Source organism: Geotrypetes seraphini, chromosome 15 (genome assembly GCF_902459505.1).
Source record: "Geotrypetes seraphini chromosome 15, aGeoSer1.1, whole genome shotgun sequence".
NCBI classification, from domain to species: Eukaryota; Metazoa; Chordata; class Amphibia; order Gymnophiona; family Dermophiidae; genus Geotrypetes; species Geotrypetes seraphini.
The window spans coordinates 69,593,588-69,614,452 of NC_047098.1; the positions used below are offsets into that span (position 1 = coordinate 69,593,588).

Here is a 20,865-nt window from a genome sequence, read left to right on the forward strand (position 1 = left end):
CTGGCCCTAATAGTAATAAATTAAGAAAGTGAGCATACTGAACATGCTACCTAGACATTGGGCTTTTCTTAAACAGGTGTTCTTGTATTCTTTGCATGTGCTTCTGCATTTGAAGGCAGATTTTGCAGAGACATTGTAGTTTAAGAGCTTAGAAGAGCACTGAAAAGTAGTAATTTTTTAGTCATATGGAGAGGGAGATTCTCCTGCTCCCTAAGCAGGGTGAGGGGCTGTTTGACTTGAGTCCTGTTTCTAATTCACATATACTCCTACTCCTGCCCGGATTTGGAAGTGGTAAGAAGTCACCACTTTAGTACATTGCACTACCACAGCCCTTCCAAGGCTTTAATATTTTGCAGGAAGCAATCATTCTCCTGCATTTTGCTTGCTTAAGAGACCATCTTCTGTACCTGACTGTGAAAACCCATTGATTTTTGCTGCTCAATTCCTGAAACCAGCTCTCCCCACAATATCATCCCCAGCATGCTGGTATTGCTTTACAGAAGCTCAAGGTTTGATTCTTCTGTTTGAAGTTACAACTTCTTGCTGTTATCTGCTTAGACCTTAAAGGTCAACCAAGGACAGTAGCTGCTCGATAGGGAAGAAAAGTGAAGTGTTCCCTTTTAACACCTAGAAGGCTATCTGTTCAGGTAATCTTTTCTAGTGTAATTAAACTAAAAAGCCTTGGAGGGTCTTGTGCAGCAGGTTAACATTCACACCGAGTAAGGTCAAATGATTTCTTGAAACTGCCTAAGGAGGAGTGGCAACGGGAGGGTTTGTAAAGCTTTCCTAAGACGGCAGGGTGCACTCTTCCCATCTGGAAAACGACGGGGCTCTCACGGAGGGTTTCCGTTTGCTAACTGGCTTCACACATTTAAATCTAGATGACTGAAAGCGATACAAAGATCCTAAAACGCCTTCTGGGACCCGGGCCGGCGTTAGGGCAGCTGAGGGGGCCCCGCGGTCCAGGCTCTCTTCCCCACCTGAGGGAACAGAATCAACCCCTTCCCTCACCTTCGCGGACGCCTTTCCTTTAGCACGGCCGTTTTCAAAAGTGGCGCGCGGAAGCTTCCTTCGGACGCTACTTCCTGTTTCCGCCTGGGCGGATTGCGTCAGAGGGAAAGATTCGAGCCGGGCAGCCGCGCGCCACTTTTGAAAACGGCCGTTGCGGGAAGGGAGGGGGGAGATGTGCCATGAAGGGGAAGAGGTTGAATGGCGCCAGAGCTTTATTCTGTTCCCTCGTGTGAGAAAGCAGCGGCGGTGGTGACAGGCAGGAGACTGGCAGATGGTGGAAGTGGAGAAAGAAAAAAGGCCACTGGATGGTAAGAAAGGATTTAAGGAAGAAGAAAAGGAAAGAGACAGAGACACTAAAAACCACAGGTGGGGAGGAGATGGAGATGCCAGACCATGGGAGGTACGGAGGGAAGAAGGTGGATGCCAGACCAGTTTGGTGGAGCGAGGGAGGGAAGTAGACAGAGATTCTATGGGGGGGAGCAGAGAAAAGACGACGAATGCCAGACCAATGTTGGGGAGGTATGAGATGGGAGGGGGAGGCAGACAGTTTCTGGAAGGAGCATAGAAAGAGAGCAGATGCCATACAGAAGAGGCAGAAAGAGGGCAGCCAGATGAAAGGAAGAGAATGACAAGATGAGGAAAGCAGAAACTAAACGACAAAAGGTAGAAAAAAATCTCTGTATTTTTTGCTGTAGGATAAAGTTGGTAAACATTTATAAACGGAAATAAGGTGATCATTTTAATGCAATTATGACTAGCTTTCAGAGACCAAATCCCCCTTGTTCAGGTCAAGACAGGATACTGTAACAACAGTATACTTTACTGACCTGAGGAAAGAGATTTTGACCTCTGAAAGTTAATTGAAAAATGTATTAGTCCAATAAAATTGTATTATCTTGTTTTCCATTTTTTGTTTTAGTTTTATTTGTTAATTTGTTTTGGGGGTTTTTTAATGAAAATTTATTGAAATTTTTCAAAATACAAAGAGAGAAAAAAGTACAAAGACAAGATAACAGTAACAATAAAGTTTCAGAGTATTGATGCAAAATAGATTTTCCTAATTGCCCCTTCTCCATTTTCTTTCCTTTCCTCCCTTGTCTTACTACCCTCTTTATACTTTCCTTGAATGTGCCTTGATTCTTGAGTTTTGAACATTGTATTTCTACTTTGCCTTGTATAATTAGGAAAATCTATTTTATTTGTTAATTTGTAATGTGATTTGTTATTTCTCTTTTCTCAAATATATATATGTTGTCTTTATATTTTGTACAATATTAGGGGACATGTATCACTGTTTTTGTGGTGTTGCATTGTTTGCAGAGTCCGGCTTCTTGGTGGTTTAGTTTAACTTTTGTCTACATATTTCTATTTTTAGTTTATGGTTACTTATTCCATATTGGGCGAGGGTGTTTCTGTGTGTACAAAAGACATGTTTTTTGTTAGCATTGATTGTGCAGGGTTAATCTGTTCTAATCTGTTTTGGGTTTGTTTTACATTGTGTGTATTGATGTTCTAGTGCTCGCTGCAGTGTGTAAGATGCTGCCTTTTCCTAGGTACACTCATGTGCGACTTGTGGATTATTACCAAAAATCATGTTCTTTATAGAGAGGAGGGGATGTTAAAAATGATCGTCCCTGGGTGTCATATATGCTAGTTATGCCACTGGTGGAATATGTTAGCTTTGGGATACGTGCATCACAGATTTCTGTATTGTGTCCAATGGCTTACCTGACAACTGATGGGGGAGTGAGGATGGGCAGTGGCCCTGAACCCAAAGTGGGTGGGCACTAAATTTTCTTCCTACCATGCCTCCTTCCCAAATGCAAAATATAAATACAGGCAGTCCCCGGGTTAAGAATGAGTTACGTTTTTAAAGCTGTTCTTAAGTCGGATTTGTATGTAACTCAGAACTTTTAGATTTTAAATTTCTTGCTGCTTACCTCTGCTCCCAGATGACAAAAGGGCCAACTGTCCCTCTAAGGTACAGCATGTACAACCACACACTGTTCTTAATATGGCCATTCATCTTTCCTGAACCTGCTAAAGTGTAGGAGTCTATGCCACTGGAAATACTGCTCCATGAAATCAAGTGAAGCCGCAACCACGTTCTTAAGTACGAGTCATACAAGTCGGGCATCTGTAACTCGGGGACTGCCTGTACTCAAGTTGGTAGCTTTCCCAAAGCCCTGCCAGCTGAAAATCTTTTCCTCCAGTCTGGCAGCTCAGAGACACTGCTGCTAGCTGCAGAGCTTGGGAGATTTCTGGCTGCCAGACTGGAGGAGGTGGTCTTCAACTGGCAGGGTTTGGGGATCTCCACCATCCAGAGCAAGGGAGGTGGCTAAATTTTGGTGGACCTGGGCCTTGTGTGTTCAGTACAGAAAGAAAGTGCCTATGTGATTTTAGTTCTCCAGGATTGTAATACTTCCTGAGTTTAATTTCTTGGGGTTCCCAGTTCAATTTCTATTTGTGGTCTCTTGTTCTGTATTTGGTAAAGGTTGGTCTCTGTTTTGTGTGTGAAGAAGTCAGTTAAAGTTGTTTCATGTGTGGTATTAATGGAAGGTAGGGATATCAGGGGGAGGTTTCAGAGAGGAAAAGGGAACAGGGGCTCCCTCCTTAATTTCTGCCCTGGGCCCTAGCGTGTCTAAAACTGGCCCCGACAAGCCTCATGATATTCTGATGAAAAACATTCCGGTTGATTTTGTTGCTAATTGTATACCGGTATTTGGTTTTTCAACTCCCCCCCCCCAGCAAATGGATAAATTCTGTCATCATAGAAGTTGATATTTAGCCAAAAGTTCTGTTTAAGTTTGGGAGGGACCAGGAGATTTCAGGGGTGAGGTCAACAAATGGGGATTGCAGCACTTATTCAGCTACTATACTATTCATTTAATTCAGTGGTCTCAAACTCTTTGCAGGGCCACATTTTGGATTTGTAGGTACTTGGAGGGCCGCAGAAAAATTAGTTAGGCCCAAATTCTGTAACCGGCGCCTAATGTTAGACATCTATTTCGGAGGCGCCCATCTAGATAGGCGCAAATCTAAATCGATTAACAAGCTTTTCAATCAGCAATAATTGAAATTTAGGTGCCTATCAAGAAAGAGCTATTCTGTAACAAGATGCCTCTAAAAATTTAGGTGGCCTTCAAAAAAATTGGCGCTATGCACATTAGGCGTGGGCGTGGCTACATGTTAGGCGCCTTGTTGTAGAATTGCTGCTCTTAACTAACTTTTAGTTGTGCCTAGAGCTGGCCTATTTCTTGGGCGCCTCCAAAATAGGTTCCACTCAGCGTGATTCATTTTACTCTTTTGGGCGCTTCTTATAGAATTTGCCCTTTAATGTCTTATTAAAGAAATAACAATTTTGCAAGAGGTAAAACTCTTTATAGTTTATAAATCTTTCCTTTTGGCTAAGTCTTAATAAGAATATTGTGATTTATAGCTAAAGAGACATATGTTTTATTTTACTTTTGTGATTATTTTTTTATAAATTCTTTATTCATTTTAAAACTTTCATCAAGTGTACAAAATTAATAATAAATAAAATAAATTTAAGCACTTGTACATCTTATCATTATATCTTATATTATAAATATAACCCTCCCCCTCCCACCTCAAATCCCTTTACTTATTAATATTTTCATATAATGGAAACCCACCCCCCACCCAACCCTAAATCTTACATAATTAATAGAAATATATTAGAAAAATGGCATCAATCATGATAAAAGGACGTTAATGGCTCCCAAATTTTAATAAAATTTTTATAATTTCCATTCTGTACCTTTTTTGATTATGATAAACATACCGAGGACCTCAAAATAGAACCTGGCGGGCTGCATGTGGCCCCCGGGAGCTACTTATACAATGACCAAGTCAAAATGATCTACCAGCAATAAAATTTAAAAAAACACAAAGCACAGAGAAAATGTTAATTATCATTTGTATTCAGGTTTTTTTTCAGAGGTCAAGGCAGATGACTTTAAAATATTAAATGTCACCTTAGAAACAACTATACAAAAATAGACAAATATACCCCCTTTCTTTTTACTAAACCGCAATCGTTTTTAGCGCAGGGAGCTGCGCTGAATGCCCTGCGCTGCTCTCGACGCTCATAGGCTCCCTGCGCTAAAAACCACTATTGCCATTGCGGTTTAGTAAAAGGGGGCCATAGTGCAAAATATAGATTGCAGATATAATTTCGGTGCCTCTAATTCTTTTCCAGGTTTCCAGATCAATCACATTATGTTTCAGCTTTTGCCTACACATTATCCCCTTTTTCTTACCCCTACCCCCCTATTCATTTTCCTAAATAATAATAATAATAATTTATTTTTATATACCGCCATACCTAAGAGTTCTAGGCGGTTTACAACAATCAATCGCAGTACAAATAATGCAATAGATACAATACAAATGCATACATCGGATTAAAATCTTCTAAAGATTCTGCATGATAAAATTATATTAAGAAATACCAAAAATTTAAAAAGAATAAAAGATAGATTTAAAAATAACAACATTAAGATCCTAGCCTGTTAAATAAATAAACATCCACACACATCAATCTACCTATTAATTGCCAGGCTACTCTCCATATCTCCTGTTGGTAATTTCCTACTCTGTGACTCTGTACACTCACACTCAATCACAAAGTCCTATTTATCTTCAGCTCTGTTTTCTCACCCCTGAATCCTATCTAACTTCTGCTCTTTCCAGGATCTCTGGCCCATCCTCTTTCTTTATCCATCTTTACTATCATTCCCTTTCTCCCCCACCATGATCAGAAACTACCCTTTCTGTTCCCATCTGTCTCTTTGGCTCGGATTCTATAAACGGTATCCTGATTATAGGCGGCCAACTGCTGCCTAACCAGCCAATTGGGATGCACGTTTCCTTAAAAAAAACAACCCAAAACTTCCTGAGGCAGGCCGCTTACACTGGAGGCGCCTTCGGGAATCTAAGGAGGTGTGCAAGCCCGCCTAAGCTTGCCTAAGGCTAGGCACAAGCGTGGTTTGGCCCAGAAGTAGCCTTAGGCAGGCCTAGGTGGCCGTACGTATCTCCCTAGGCCAGTGGGAGATGCGTACAATATAGGCCAGCAAAATACAGGCCTATATTGTAAGTAGACATGATTATCATGACAAGGGATCTCCCTGCTGCGATAAGTTTAGCAGCCACAGCTGCAGTCAACAGTTCCTCCCCCCCCTCCCCGAATGAACACAGCAGCAGAAGGGATGCCCAGTCCCTCTTGCCCGGAACACCCCCCCCCTCCCCAACGAACACGGCAGAAGGGTATCCAATCCCTCCTGCCGGAACTCCCCTGAACGAAGGGTGCCCAATCCCTTTCTTGCCCAATCCCTCCTGCCAGAAACCCTCCAGAATCCCCAGAACAAAACTGGCAGGAGGGTGCCCAATCCTTCCTGCCAGAAACCCTCCACCACCAAAATGAAACCGGCAGGAGGATACCCAATCCCTTCTGCCAAAAACCTCCCACCCCAAAACCCTCTTAACCCCCCCACCCTCCCCTGACCCCCCCCCCCAAGGACCCCTCTGTAACCTGAAATGATGGCCAGACGGACAGGTCTGTCCGGCAGGCCTGCCTCCATTAGAATGAGGCAATGCTGCCCCTTCCTACTGCATTATGATTGGCCCAGACGCCTAAGGTCTATCACATTCTTCCCTCTTCTATCCAGTCTCATTCTTCCCACTCCCTCCATAGTTCAAGCAACTTCCCCCTCCCCCCAGCATTTCTCTCTTCCTTTAGTAAAGTCCTGCTGCTTCTCTCCATGTTCCTTACCCTCCCATCTTTGTAGATTTGCACTTCCTCATTTTTCTTCCAGTCTATTCCCTTCCTCCTTTTCCCACTCCCTGGTGATCCTGCAATTTTCCAGTTGGTTGTGAACAGTGTCAGTGATCACCAGTGGACCCCCAGAAGCCTTGTCTCTGCCATGTCCCGCCTACAAAAAAACGGGAAGTAACATCAGCATAGGCAGGATGTGACAGATGAGGCTGTTGATCACTGACTGTTTATGACCAACTGGAAGGTTGCAGGACCACCAGGGATGGGAGAGAAAGAGGTGGTGCTGGCCTGCTCTGATGGGGAAAGAGGGTGAGGTCCCTTATTTTGAGGGAGGGAGCATGGATGGTCTTAATCTGCCATCATGTTCTCTGTTTCTATGTCTGAAGCTTTTTCACATCTAGGTCCCTCCCTTTGAAATAAACTTCCTCCAGATGTCCAGGATGTCTACACTTTTTACTTCAGGGCTAAACATAAAACTCACTACTTCAAGCTGGCCTAGCCTGATATCTAACCATTTTGTCTTTTGTTTGTTTTGTATTTGCAGTCTATCGTGTTGTTCTCATGTTCCTGTCAGTTACATTGGCCAGTGAACCACACACACACAAAAACCTGTAATGGCAGCATCAAGAGCAGCAGTATTGTTATGAGTCAAAAGCATCTCAGTAGGGAGTTCTCTAATTTATTTTGCTGGACTCCAATCAACTTTCTCTGAGGTAGAAGAATGGAGCAGACAGGCTGTAACTGATTTGTTTGGGAAAGCTAGTATAAAGTATCCCGGGGATTGCTGTATATGGAAATGTATACCATACGTACAGTGCTGGGGGTTTTTCGTTCTTTCTCATAAGCAGTGACTGCAAAACCACCAGTGCATCCTGATTTTTCTGCCTTTTTGAAGCTGCAGATTTTAATAAGCTTGTGCAATAGAAGGCAACTTGGAGTACGTCTATATTTAGAACCTTCTTGCTTTTGAGTGGCAAATCTTATAACAGAATTAACAGTTCTAGCAAATGGAATGCAATCTTAATATCAGCTCCTAGATATTTCCCTAGAATACAGTACCATATTAAAAAGGCGAGCTTTTCTTCACTGCGTTTCTTAAAAGTGCGTAGCATTATCCCAGGACAAGCAGGCAAATATTCTCAACAGGTGGGTGATGTCATCCACGAAGCCCCGCAGCGGACAGCTTCGCAAGCAGATTTGCTTGAAGATTTTTTAAGAGTTTACAAGTGCTGCACTGCGCATGCACGAGTGCCTTCCCACCCGAATTAGGGCGCGCATCTCCTCAGCGGGTCCTTAGTTCAACGTTTTCCACGGAGCCAAGAAGTCCCGTTTTCTTCAGCTCTGCAGTTCTTCATTGCCTTCTCGCACCGCGGCTTTATTATTTTCTTCGCGAAGTCGCTGTGCGGGCGCGTCTTGTAAGTCTAAAAAAACCCAGTTTTCTTTATCTTCACCAATTTTCGGCCGAACCTAGTTCATTCACAGTTTTCTTTTTGTCATATGTCCCAGCCCCTTACCAGTTTTAAAAAGTGTAGCCAGTTTGGCCGGGTCATCTCAATCACCGACCCTCACATCGTTGGCGTATTGCCTGCTTAGGACCAGACCATTGTCCCGAGTCTTTCCCACACTGTGCTACCCTTCAACCTCGAGCCCTCCACAGACGCCGTGCTAAAATTTTTCAACTATTTGGCACTATGGAGCAGTCTGCGGAGAAGGCCTTGACTTCGGGGGCGGCCTCGACTACTAAGACCTCGACCTCGACCCCCGTGGTGGCCTCGACTAAGACCTCGATGTCCTCGTCCTCGAAGGCCTCGTCTGTGGTACTTGCTAAGGTTTCGTCTGCGGGTAAGTCTCCTCTTTCTCTTTCAGGTACACTCCCTAAGAAGCCTCCAGAGTATCACGCATTTCAGGCAACGAGTGGAGTCCTGCCAGCCTCTACGAGACCTCCAGCTAAGCGTGCCTCCAAACAAGGGAATACTCATCCTTGAGGTCTCCCTTCTTGGAGCGCACTGCTGTACCTCCCAGACCAGACCCCTTGGTCTCAGTGCCTATATTCGAGGACATGTTAAAAGCCATCTTTGACCACTCAGATTATCTCTGTCTTGGCTCAACTTGTCCCTGCCTCGACCCTGCTTCCTCCAAGCCAGCCTGAGCCTCCTGTCGAAGCACCTCGAGGCAAGCTTCGTAAATCTCGTCAGTTATCCTCCAGTGACTCTTCACCTCATCCCTCCAGGTCAGAGTCTCCCACACGATCGAGGCACCACTCAAAGCACGCCTCGACCTCGAGGCACCTTGCTTCCAAACGGAGTAAAGAGTCTTCTCTCAAACAAAAGGACTCACTTCCTCATAATACTGAGTCTTCTATGCCTTGTTTATTGAAGGCCGTCGAGGCTCCTTCGAGGTCCAAACATAAGCCTCTACCTCGCAAGTCTCCTACTCCTTCTTCTCCTCGAGGCACATCCAGATCAAGGACCATCGAGACTGTCTGTGAGGGAACCTTCTCCCAAACAGCAGTCGAGACAATCCGTTCCTCGGACTCTCGGGACTTCTCCATCGCAGCTTCTGAAGCGCAAACACTCTCTGACTCCTCCTCTAACATACAATGGAGTTTCATCAGTGACCATGGCGCTGGATACTGACATGCCTTCTCAATATTCCAGCAAAGCTTCGCCATCTTATTCGGTCTCCTTCTCCTGAGGAACCCTTCACATCAAAGTCCACCTCTTTTGCGAGATTTGTCTTTGATATGGGTAAAGCTCTTCAGCTGGATCTACACTCTGAATCTAAGTACATTCCTGAGTACTTGGCCGACATGGAGTTACCTCATCCACCCAAGGAAACCTTGACTCCTGTTTTAAAACAAACTTTTCTCAGGAATCTGGAAACCCCTTATTCTATTCCAGCCATACCCTCTAAGATGGAATCTTGTTATCGTACAGTTCCTTGCAAGGGGTTTGAAAAACCGCAGTTATCTCATCAATCCCTAGTGGTGGAATCTTCACTTAAGAAAGCCCAACCCTCTAAGGTCTATGCTGTGGTGCTGCCAGGCAGAGAAGGCCGCACCATGGATAAGTTTGGCTATCAGAATTCTATGATGGCAAATCAAATTCTCAATCTATTTACATCTTATTTTAATCATTACCTCAAAATAATACCTAAGTTCTTTCCTGCCCTTGAGGAGCAATGCCTTCCAGAGTTTAAAAAGATTCTCCAAACTCTGTCACAAATCCATCTGTTCATGCTGAAAGCCATGTATGATGCTTTTGAGATGTCATCTAGGGTTACAGCCTTTGCTGTGGCTATGCGACGCCTGGCTTGGCTCCGCATTGTTGATATGGACTCTAATTTGCAGGACCGTCTAGCAAATTTACCTTGCCAAGGCAATGAACTTTTTGATGATTCAATAGAGGCGGCTACCAAACGTCTCTGTGAACATGAGCGCTCCTTTGCCTCCCTGGTCCAGCCAAAGACTAAGTCTCCCTCTGCTCGGCCTTCCAAGCCTCCGCCACGTCGTTACCCTCAGAAAACAACTCCACCTTTCTGCAGGCCTGCGCCCAGACGGCAACAACAGCAGCAGAGACAACAAAAATCTCAGGCAAGAATATTCAAATACCTTTGTATCTCTCCTTGGTAAGACTGCACCACAATTGTGTTCAGTTATGGTCACGTCATCTCAAAAAAGATAAAGCAGAATTAGAAAAGGTACAGAGAAGAACAAAGATAAAGGGGATGGGAAAGGCTAAAGAGGCTAAGGCTCATATGCTTGGAGAAGAGACAGCTGAAGGGAGAGATGATAGATGACTACCACTCGTTTACTGTTTCCCAAAATACTAAGACTAGGGCAATGCAATGAAGCTACTTAGTAGCAGATTTAAACCAAACCAGTGCAAGTATTTCTTCATTCAACATGTAATTAAATTCTGGGATTGGCTGCCAGGGAATGTGTTGAAAGCAATTATGATAGCAGGGTTTTAAAAAAGTTTGGATAATTTCCTTAAAAAAAAAAGTCCATTATTAAGTTAGACTTGGGAAAATTCACTGCTTATTTCTAGGATAAGCAACATAAAATCTGTTTTTACTCTTATGAGATCTTGCCAGGTACATGTGACCTGGATTGGTCACGGTTGGAAACAGGATACTGGACCTTCAGTCTGTCTCAGTAAGACAATGCTCATGTTCTTATGTTCACCTGAAGTTACATTTTAGTAACGCGCCTCCAAAGCTGATGTCATTATGAATTTTTTCTGAATCAGTAACATGATATTCCTGTGGTTTCTCCGATCCTGAAGAACAGGTGCAAGCTTTCTGTTAGCAGCAATATTTAGTAATCTGTGTTTGTGGGTTTCCTAGACTGGATACTAATTGGACTGAATGGGTTTGAAAAAAGCCATGTCTGAGTTTGAGATTAATCCCTGCTTGAAAGCTAAATGTTCGTTAATCAGCCTGTAATGTCAAATGCATTTGCTTTCTGTCTGGAAACGGATGGTCATTGAACTTTGAGACTTGTGCAAGAGAGTTTCTTGCCATGCACCGCAAAGATGCTGAAAGGACTTGCAGGCATCCTGGAAGCATACAGCAGAGATCCTGTCCTCTATGTATATTTACTGAAGTTCTTCCTGATGATTTCATTTGTTTGGGAAAGAGAGAGATCATAGCCCAACTTGCCTTTATAAAAGTTCTTCATCGAAACAGGATGTTCTGTGGAATACGAGTTATTTGTAGGGAGTATAAGGGGGGGAATTCATCAAGCAGTGTTAGGGCCTTAACATATCTTAACATGCATTAAGGGACTTAGTGTGTGATAAATGCTAAAAGCCCGCAGATGGGTTTTTAGCATTTAACACATACTATGTCCGTAACACCACTGTGCAAACTTTATTTATTTTAACAACTTTTACCTTGCTTACCAGTAAGTGGTTTATGATATCACAAAAATGCATAAGTCAATAAAACACAAAAACCAAGGTATATTATAAAAATTTGATGTTGATGCCATCCACCTTCCCCACTCATAATCATTTACAGATAGCATCTATCTTCACCAATCATAATCAGTTATGTAATGGAAGAGGCCTGCAGAACCAAATGAGTTTTAAAAATCTTCTTAAACTATTGCAAAGTAGAACAATCTGAAGTGCTCTGGAAGCTTAATCACATAAGTCACATAAGTGTAGGATCCCTAGAAGTCCTGCTATCTAAGTTATGACTATAGGAGTGCAAGGGTTAAAGGATTTACAAAAGGTAATTTTTTATGGAGCAAAGTTGGGAATAGAACTTTAATCTGAACAGTTTAGGAGCTTCATAACTCTGTCTGCAATAATCTTTGCTTTGCTCTTCAAAACACATTCACTGGATTAAACAAATTTTAATGGACCTTCAAGATTTGGTATTCCTCTCCATTCTTAAAGTAAAGATCAAAAAGAACCCTTTGCATACCTAAACCTGGCTTATGAGTACAGCAAGCTGCAGATGGGAGACTATGAGATGACAGGTACTCCCAAGAGACCAGACAGCAGACCTACTGACTAGTGTAAGCTCCTTTCAGCAGGGACCATCTCCTTCGTGACTCTGTACAGCGCTGGTAGCACTCATAGTAGTAGCAGCTTAGGGCTATGATGACAGAGGGAATGAATGGTGAAATCAAGAGGAATGGAGAGAGAAGTGAAGATGTTATACTAGTGGAGGAGAGAAACAATGCTGATGAGGGTGGGTGGGAAGAGGATGTCTGCCATAAGGTGGGGGGGGGGGGGAGGGAGGGGAGAAAGAAGGGGAAGGTAAGTCATAGTGGGCTGCAGCAAAGTGAAACCAATTCTGGGTGTACAATACACCAGATTGGTTGTTTTTTTCACTCTGTTGTATGTAGTGGGCCACTTTCCTCTTCTCTTTCCCCTTCTCTACAGATCCTGGAGGCTCCATCTCATGGCAATGGCACAGAAATGGGTCACTTCACAACCAAACTTTACTGTTACAACAATTACAACAGGGATTCAACAAGCAAACTCAAGTTTGAAAATGTAAAGCACGTTCTTGTTTTAATTGCCCTGTCTGTGTGTAGCACTGCTGCTTCTTCACTGCCAATTAAATTCCTGATTGGTCTGGAGTTGACAACAATGACGTACACTGGTCCTGCTGCTACCTGCCTGGCTGTACTCCACTGTGAGGAACTCAGGGCCAGGGAACATTCTGGCATTGAGTTTGCACATGCACTCTCTCTCCTGTGTGTGCCCCCCCTGATGTATTCCACTAAAAGACTGAGTTTGGGCTTGTTGAGTGTTCACGTGCATGCTCTCTCCTCCCCCCCCCCCCCCCCCACTCTGCCTCCAGGCCACTAAGGCTGCTGCATCTGAAATCTAAACTATTTTACTGCCACAGCCCTACCCCAGGAGTCTTGCTATTGGCTGCGGTGTGCAAAACCGCTGAAGCCTGAGCATTTTTAGAAGACTCGTGGAGGCAAGGTAGGTTGGTGGGGGGAGAGAAAGAGTGTGCATGTGCCTGGCCCGTTGTGTTTGCATATGCGCGCTCTCTCTCTCCCTTCCCCCTTCCCTGCCTCCATGAGTCTGCCAATAATGCTCAGTTGGGCTGCCAGCCAGTAAGATGAGTCTCCTGGGGTGGTCCACCCCTTTGCCCCCCACTTACTGTGCCACTGTTCTTGTATGAACGATGTTCTTCTTTCTTTAAACCTTTCATTGACCCATGGTGCTATGTCCATACTGAGTCAAAATCCAACGGTGAATTTCTACAATTTTCACTCCCTCTGCCCACAGAAAGCATACTACTGCACATTGTTCTTTGATAGTACGATCTTGCAATGGAGCGTCCATTTTCCTGACCTAATGGCTACCACACGACTAAAGGTCGAGCACTGCACTATGTGTGAACAACAAACTATCCAACAGGCAATGTACATTTCACTAGCTCTGTTCTGGTTCTCACGGAATTGCCTTTAAATTTTTATTCACTCTCGTATTTGAACAGATGTAATGAGCTGCTCTGAGTAATTATGGATCTCACTACCTATTTGGTTTGGAAATGTAGCCAAATTTAGAAATGAAAAATCCTGCATGCTAAAACAGCCAATGATGCATATGCCCTAGTGATGATTTTAACATGCAAATATTTTTCATTTGCAAATTTGGTCAGGTTTTAGTAGCATGTCCAGCTGAATTGTAGGTTGAAGAACGAGCGTTTGTTGCGCTGTGAGCTTTTTTGTTAACATACTTTGTTAACATTCACTGCCACAAACTAATAAGATATGAGATGGTCTTCATGCGAGATGATAGAAACTGATTTACGTAAGCTCTTAAGAGCTATAGTACACAGTGCATGAGGTCATAACTGCAGCATCTGGAGCAGATGTATGAAATGTCTTTATGCCCAGCATCTTTCAAAGGGTTTGCTTTTTATATAATGCTAAATGTTTGGCAGAAAAAGTAACTGAAAGGGCACAGATGAACTTTGTGGGAGAGGAAGGATTGCATCTTTTTTTGCACTAAAAACACCAGTGACCTCTAAAATTCCATCATGGTATTTGCCTGGAAACTGATAGCTCCAGTGAAAAATGTTGTTAGAAAATTCAGGAAAATCTATCTACTTCTCTAAACACTCCTACTGGTTTCTGTGCCCTCAGCGTTGATCTGTGCTAAGTACAACATACAATCCGTTATCCTTGGAAAAACAAAAAGATAATTCAGTGCAGTTGTCTCAGAACTAAAAACATTAAGGTTAATCTCAAACAAGGGAAATACCATCACACAGGTATAGGGTATAAATTATTCACAAGTTTGAAAATGTGTGAAAATGCCTCTAGAATGGTACTTATAAAACAGGGTTCAAAGGAAAAGGACTGTAGTGGCAAATCTATAAAATGGCACAAGATTTAGGTCATGTGCTTAGCACCAATTCTATAATTCTATAGGAGGAGAGTGTGGCATAGTAGTTAGAGCTACAGCATCAGCACCCTGGATTTTTGGGTTCAAATCCTGCGCTGCTGCTTGTGACCCTGAGCAAGTCACTTAATCCTCTACTGCCTGCCGGGACAGATAGGGAAAAATGCTTGAGTACCTGATTGTAAACCGCTTTGAGTGTGGTTGTATAACTACACCCACTTGACCATGATCGAACACACGAACTTGGTGGCAAAAAATGTTTCTTTGCACTATGGAAATTAAAAACCATCAAAAAATATTTCAACCCTCTATCTTTCAGACTACTAATACAGTCATTGATTCTTTCCACCCTGGACTACTGCAACATCATTTACGTGGGCATACCTAAAAAAAACTGAAAAAATTAAGAATAGTGCAAAACATGGCCATCCGCTTAATATTCGGACTAAAGAAAAGCGAACACATTAGTCCCTACTACAAACTGCTACACTGGTTGCCAACGGAGGCACGAATAATATTCAAATTCTCTTGCTTTTGCTTTAAACTGGTGTGGGGAATGGCCCCTACCTATCTCTTACCACATTTCGAGCTGCACATCCCCACGAGGACAACCAGAAATCGCAATCTTTTTGCCTATCCAAAGGTCACTGATTGCAAATACAGGTCCTTTCTGGACAGAACCTTTAAGTTTCAAGCTAGCAAACAGCAGATCTGGCTAAGCAATTACATCAACAGAGCAGGATCGACCTACGGCGCATTTCGGAAAGAAATTAAGACAGCTCTGTTCGATAGATTTATCTCCTAGTCAGAAACCCCTTCTAAAATTATTAACAACATGTCGATATTGTGTTTTCTCACTAATTGTATTCTGTTTCCACTGACCATTCAGCGACATCTTCCCTATTTATATTCTGTAATTCGCTGATTGTCCAGCTCTCTTCACTGTAAACTGCCTAGAAGTCACAAGATTGTGGCGGTATAGAAAAAAATAAAGTTATTATTATTAAAATTTTGCAGTCAGCCCAAAACAATTCACAGGCACTAAGGGCCGAATTCTGTATAGGATTAGGATGCCCGGCCTCAGAACCCGCCTAAGCACATGGGCGTTCTATATAGAATCGTGCCAGCCTAACATCACAATTCTCTAACTGGCGTCCATGTCACAGGCAATGCAAGTGCATAGCTGCACAGAATAATTTTTTCACCCCTTTACATTAATCCTCAATGAGGTGAAGTGGGAGGTGGAGAAAATATTGACTATCTGTTCTGGCAAGTTGGCATTTAGAGTAAGGTGCACAATGCAGGAAAGCTTGAACAGGATTTGAGCATTTACAGGTATCCAATAAAGCATGCAATAGAACTCAGAGATGTGGCCATATTTCCTTAAACGGAAGATCAACCTGGTTGCAGTGTTCTGAATCGTTTGAAGCTTATTCAACTGAGTAGACATTATGCCTGCATAGAGGAAGTTAAAGTAATCTAGTTGATTTAGGACCAGCATTTGGACCAGAATTGCAAAATTATTATTGTAAAAGTAAGGTTTGATAAGTCTCAATTATATCCATATTGTTAGGGTTACCAGATGTCCGGATTTTCCCAGACATGTCCTCCTTTTGAGTACATGTCCTCCTTTTGAGGACATGTCTGGGGATCCGGACAGATTTTCAAAACCCAGCACTTTGTGGACTACAGTCTCCGCTTGTGGGGAGTGATGAAGATTGCGTTAGTGAAAACCCTGGCACAGAGTGAGATAAGTCCAATTACAGTATTGGAGTTTTGCCATGTATGGAGTTGTTTCCTATGCTTTGTGTCACCTAATTTTTTGAATTCATTGCACTGTTTGTTGCACTGATATCCTCTATTGGTTTAAAAAAAGGGGAAGTTATATATTTTTTTGAAGTGGAGTTTTTTTTAACCATATGAAGAAGAACTAAGGTTTTTTCTCCACTTCTTTTGTTTGTCTAGCTATATTGTCATGTTTAGTGATTTCAATTACCCCAACATTGACTGGTTAAATGTTACATAGGGGAGTTCTAGGGAGGTAAAATTACTAGAAGTTATAAATGACTGCTTCTTGGAGCAACTGGTTCAAGAACCAACAAGAGGGGTAGCTGTTTTAATTTTGGTCCATAGTGGAATGTAAAGCATAGTACAGGAGTTAATTGTGTTGGGTCCGCTGAGAAAAAATGATCATAACGTGATCAAATTTGAGCTGATAATTGGAGTGACGTCGCAAAAGAAATCTACTGTAGAGGCATTTAATTTTCGAAAGAGTGACTATGAGAATATGAGAAAAATGGTTAAAAAGAAGCTAAAAGGATCAGTTGCAAAGGTTAGAATCGTAAACCAGGCGTGGATGTTATTTAAAAATACCATTGTGGAAGGCCAGACTAGATGTATTCCACATATCAGCAAAGGTGGAAAGAAGAGGGAACGAGAGCTGGAATGGTTAAAAGGTGAAGTGAAAGAGGCTATTAGAGCAAAAAAAAAAAAATCCTTTAAAGAATGGAAAAAGGATCCAAATGAAGAAAATAAGAAGAGACATAAGCACTGGCAAATTAGATGCAAAACATTGATAAAGATAAGAAAGAATATGAAGAGAAACTTGCAAAAGAGGGAAAAACTTTTTTCTGTACATCAGAAGCAAAAAACTTGTGACTTGGACAAATTTTTGGATAAGAATGGGGTATAAAGATAGATAACATAGCGGTCTGAACAATCAAACGGCTGGACGTAGAAGTAGATGATTCTCAAAAAAATATTTTGGACGTATTTTGTCAAGAATGGACTTTGGACATGTCCAACTTTGGACAACTAGCAACTTAGGTCCAAAACGGACTTAGACGTATTTTTTGATTATGCCCCTTTATGTATTCAATGCATGAACTGTCTTTATTCAAAGCTTTTACAAATTGTTTCATCAGGCCTAGCTTTATATGTAGTTGTGGTAGTATAATTCTATCTCGTGCTACCAAAGGTTCATTGATTACATATTGTCCTCCAACAACCATATATTTCCTCAGAGGCCAATCTTTTTTTACCCAATGTTCATGTTTGGCTCTACTATCCTGTAGGCATAAATTCAACCATATTTAAGAAACTAGAGCTGATGCGGTCTGTCCAATGCAGTTTTCTGAATCAGCGCCCCAAATAACCCCAGAGACAGGTCAAAAAATCCAAAGCACCAAAAAAGTTTTTTTTTGTTGTTGGCATGTGTAATCATTCTAAGGTTTGTTCAATTGGAAACAGATTCAGAGATCCTGGATTCTGATTAAAATATTTTCCAAGTCTTGATGAGATGGTTGCGGGAGCTCATGAAGTTCTTCAATACATAAATGTTAAACAAGAGGAGTTGATTGTGTGGTTGTATGCCCTTAGATCACAGAGACTGAGACCAGAGGGGAATGCTTTATTAGTATGAGCTGTACCTTTTATTTAATGATCTACCCAGAGTGCTTTGCAACAAGAAATGCAGAATGAATGTAATACAATACACAGGAAAAACGATAGTGAACCACAATGAAAGTAACTGAGGGAGTCAAGTATTAGGTAAGGCTTCTTTGAAGAGAATCATTTTTAGTTTTGACTGGAAGTTTGCCAAAGAAAAAGTCTCAGACATCTGGAGGAATTTTATTTCTCTGAACGGGTGCTAGCAAAGAGAGACTCTGAAAGCAAACAGCAGATTGCTTAGTGTGTGGGAAGTGGAGAATTGCACACAATGTAGAGCAGAGAAAGCAAAACAGAGCATGGTGACAGACAAGAGTAGAAAGACACTGAAATGAAGCCTTGATTACTTTGGGAAAGTGAAAACAAGAAGCTTAATGATGCAGAAAAAGCATTTGATCATGTCCATTGGCTATTTATGTTTTCTGTACTAAAGAAGATGGGAATAGCGGGTAGGTATCTTATTCTGGCTTCATCTGATATATACAGACCCACTGGCCTATTTAAAAATAAAAGGCTCTCATTCAAGGATTTTCTTGTTATATAGAGGAACAAGACATGGTTGCCTCCCTCACCCCTATTGTTTGCCATAGTAATTGAGCCATTAGCTGAGAATATAAGGGCCACCATTATCACTAGAGTGACCTGGGAGGGAGGGAGGGAGGGGGGGCTTTAGAATTGAAGATCTCCCTATTTGCTGTAACTCGACCAATGGATTCCTTGCAATGTATAATGCAGATGTTACAGTGATATGGGGTTTAAAATTAATTTATCAAAATTAGAAATATTAAATGCTATGGGGTTCATAATCAAAACTTTAAAACATCCAAAAATTAGCCTAAGTCGACACTTGGACATCCTAATAGCAGAAATGTCCAAGTGCTGATAATCAAAACCAACTTTCAGTACGTGGAGCAGCACTTTTAAGCTGCTGTGCATCCAGAGAACAAAGGGATGTGTTGGAAGGTGTGTTATGGGTGGGAATCGGACTGGCTTCAATCTGGACATAGCCCAGCCATAATCAAAGCTTTCCTAAAGGGAACTTAGACGATGACAGTTAGACCTGTTTGAATTGCGTCTAAGTTCCACAAAAGTGCCCAAACTGACAAGAAGACCACTGGAGTATTTAAGGCATGACCCTCCCCCCCTCTCCTTACTCCTCCAGTGGTCATGACTCCCTCCCACCACCCAAAGAGCGTAAAAAACCCCTAAACCCATAGGCTTCCCATCAGCTGATCGTGGCTTCAACCTGGACGTACCCCATCCATAATCAAAGCTTTCCTAGAGGGAATTTAGATACTGTTTTGAGCCAATCAGGGCCTTCGGCCCCTTACATTGCACCCCAAGATGCATTGGGAGGAGGAAGCCCCATCATTTGCAGCATGCAGACCTGTATGCAGGAGGGAGTGAGCTTCCCTCCTGCTGTTTTCTCACATAAAGGTACGGGGGAGGGGGGCAAAGAAGTTGGAGAAGGTCGGGGTTGTGGGGAATGTCGAGAATATGTGGGGGATGTCAAGGGGATGTCAGGGGAAAGTCCAGAGATGTCAGGGGGAGGAGTGTAGGGCTCAACGGCTCAGCTGATCCTGGTAGGGGGATTCCTTGTCAGCTGAGCTGCCAGAAATACCTGAAACTGGCTCAGCTGATGGGGATTCCTTCTGCTGCGATCAAACAAGGTAGTTGGTGGGTACGTCTACAAAACTTGCTTTTGTACGTTTTTCACGCTGACATTTGTATTTTTGAAAATGGGCAAAAAAGGTAGACGTCATAAGGACCGTAGCTTAAACCTAGCTCATTAAAAAAAAATAAAAGATAGACATTTGTCAGCTTTGAAAATGGACATTTTTCTTACTGGGTTTGTGGATGTCTTGCACAAAACATCCAACCTTAGACTTAAGCACACTTTCGATTATGACCCTCCACATACAGTATCTACTCCCCCAGTAATTGAAGGGGTGCTGCTTCAGAAATACCCCTTTCAGTGGTCCCCAAATAGTATTAAATATTTGGGAATCAGTATAACAAATAATATAGAGGATTTATATGCAAATAATCCTCTATATTAAACGGCTCTTCCCCCTCCTTCCTAAACATCCGCTTAAACCAGATCCTCACCTCAAGACAAAGAAGAACCCCGAACCCTTTTGCCTCCTTCTCACTCAAGAGCACTCAGCGCAAGAAGATGTTTGACAACCTTCTGGCAACGCAAGCAGCAAAACTCAACCATTCCATCTCCAACCTGCTGATGGCAACGGGCGACCTCAAAACATTCCGAAAAGAAATCAAAACCCTGCTTTTCAAAAAATTCATCCAAATATCTTAACCCCCCATCCCCATATTCCCAGATAAATTCTCCCCTAAAACCCCCACATAGAAAACCTCTTCCCCCCAAAAACACCTACCAAGTAAACAGATCCCTGAAATGTATTGTAATCTTATCTGTACTCTAACTATAATCTATTTGTCATATCACACAGTTACGTACTGTCAATTTACTACCCAATTTGTAAGTTCCTTCGGAATCTATCCAGCTATCTCTCCTCTGTTGTAAAAAAAAAACAAAAAAAATCATATCGTCACTAGAAATGTCCAGTCAACTCTTTTGTAATCCGCCTTGAACTGCAAGGTATAGGCGGAATAGAAATCCGTAATGTAATGTAATGTAATCTACTTCAGAAATTAAATGAGCTGATCTTGGATCCAGATAGATAGGAAAGTCTAACAATCTCTTGG

At 42.3% G+C, this 20,865-nt stretch overlaps 2 protein-coding genes across 5 annotated transcripts in view; one reads left to right on the forward strand and one right to left on the reverse strand.

The window, feature by feature from the left end:
* Nucleotides 1–1,094, reverse strand: part of IFT22 (intraflagellar transport 22) — a 41,594-nt gene extending 40,500 nt beyond the window's left edge. The window contains exon 1 of the mRNA XM_033922397.1: nt 1,012–1,094. The gene's annotated coding sequence lies outside the window, so the exon portion shown is untranslated. The remainder of the gene's footprint in view (nt 1–1,011) is intronic.
* COL26A1 (collagen type XXVI alpha 1 chain) overlaps nt 1–20,865 on the forward strand; it is a 180,088-nt gene that overhangs the window by 699 nt on the left and 158,524 nt on the right. Inside the window, exon 1 of one of the 4 annotated variants that reach the window (XM_033922395.1) lies at nt 1,029–1,319. The exons of the other annotated variants lie outside the window; for them this stretch is intronic. Coding sequence (XP_033778286.1) covers nt 1,210–1,319 — 110 coding nt within the window. The 5' untranslated portion in view covers nt 1,029–1,209. Of the gene's footprint in view, nt 1–1,028; nt 1,320–20,865 lie in introns of those variants that run through there. 4 annotated transcript variants of the gene reach the window in all.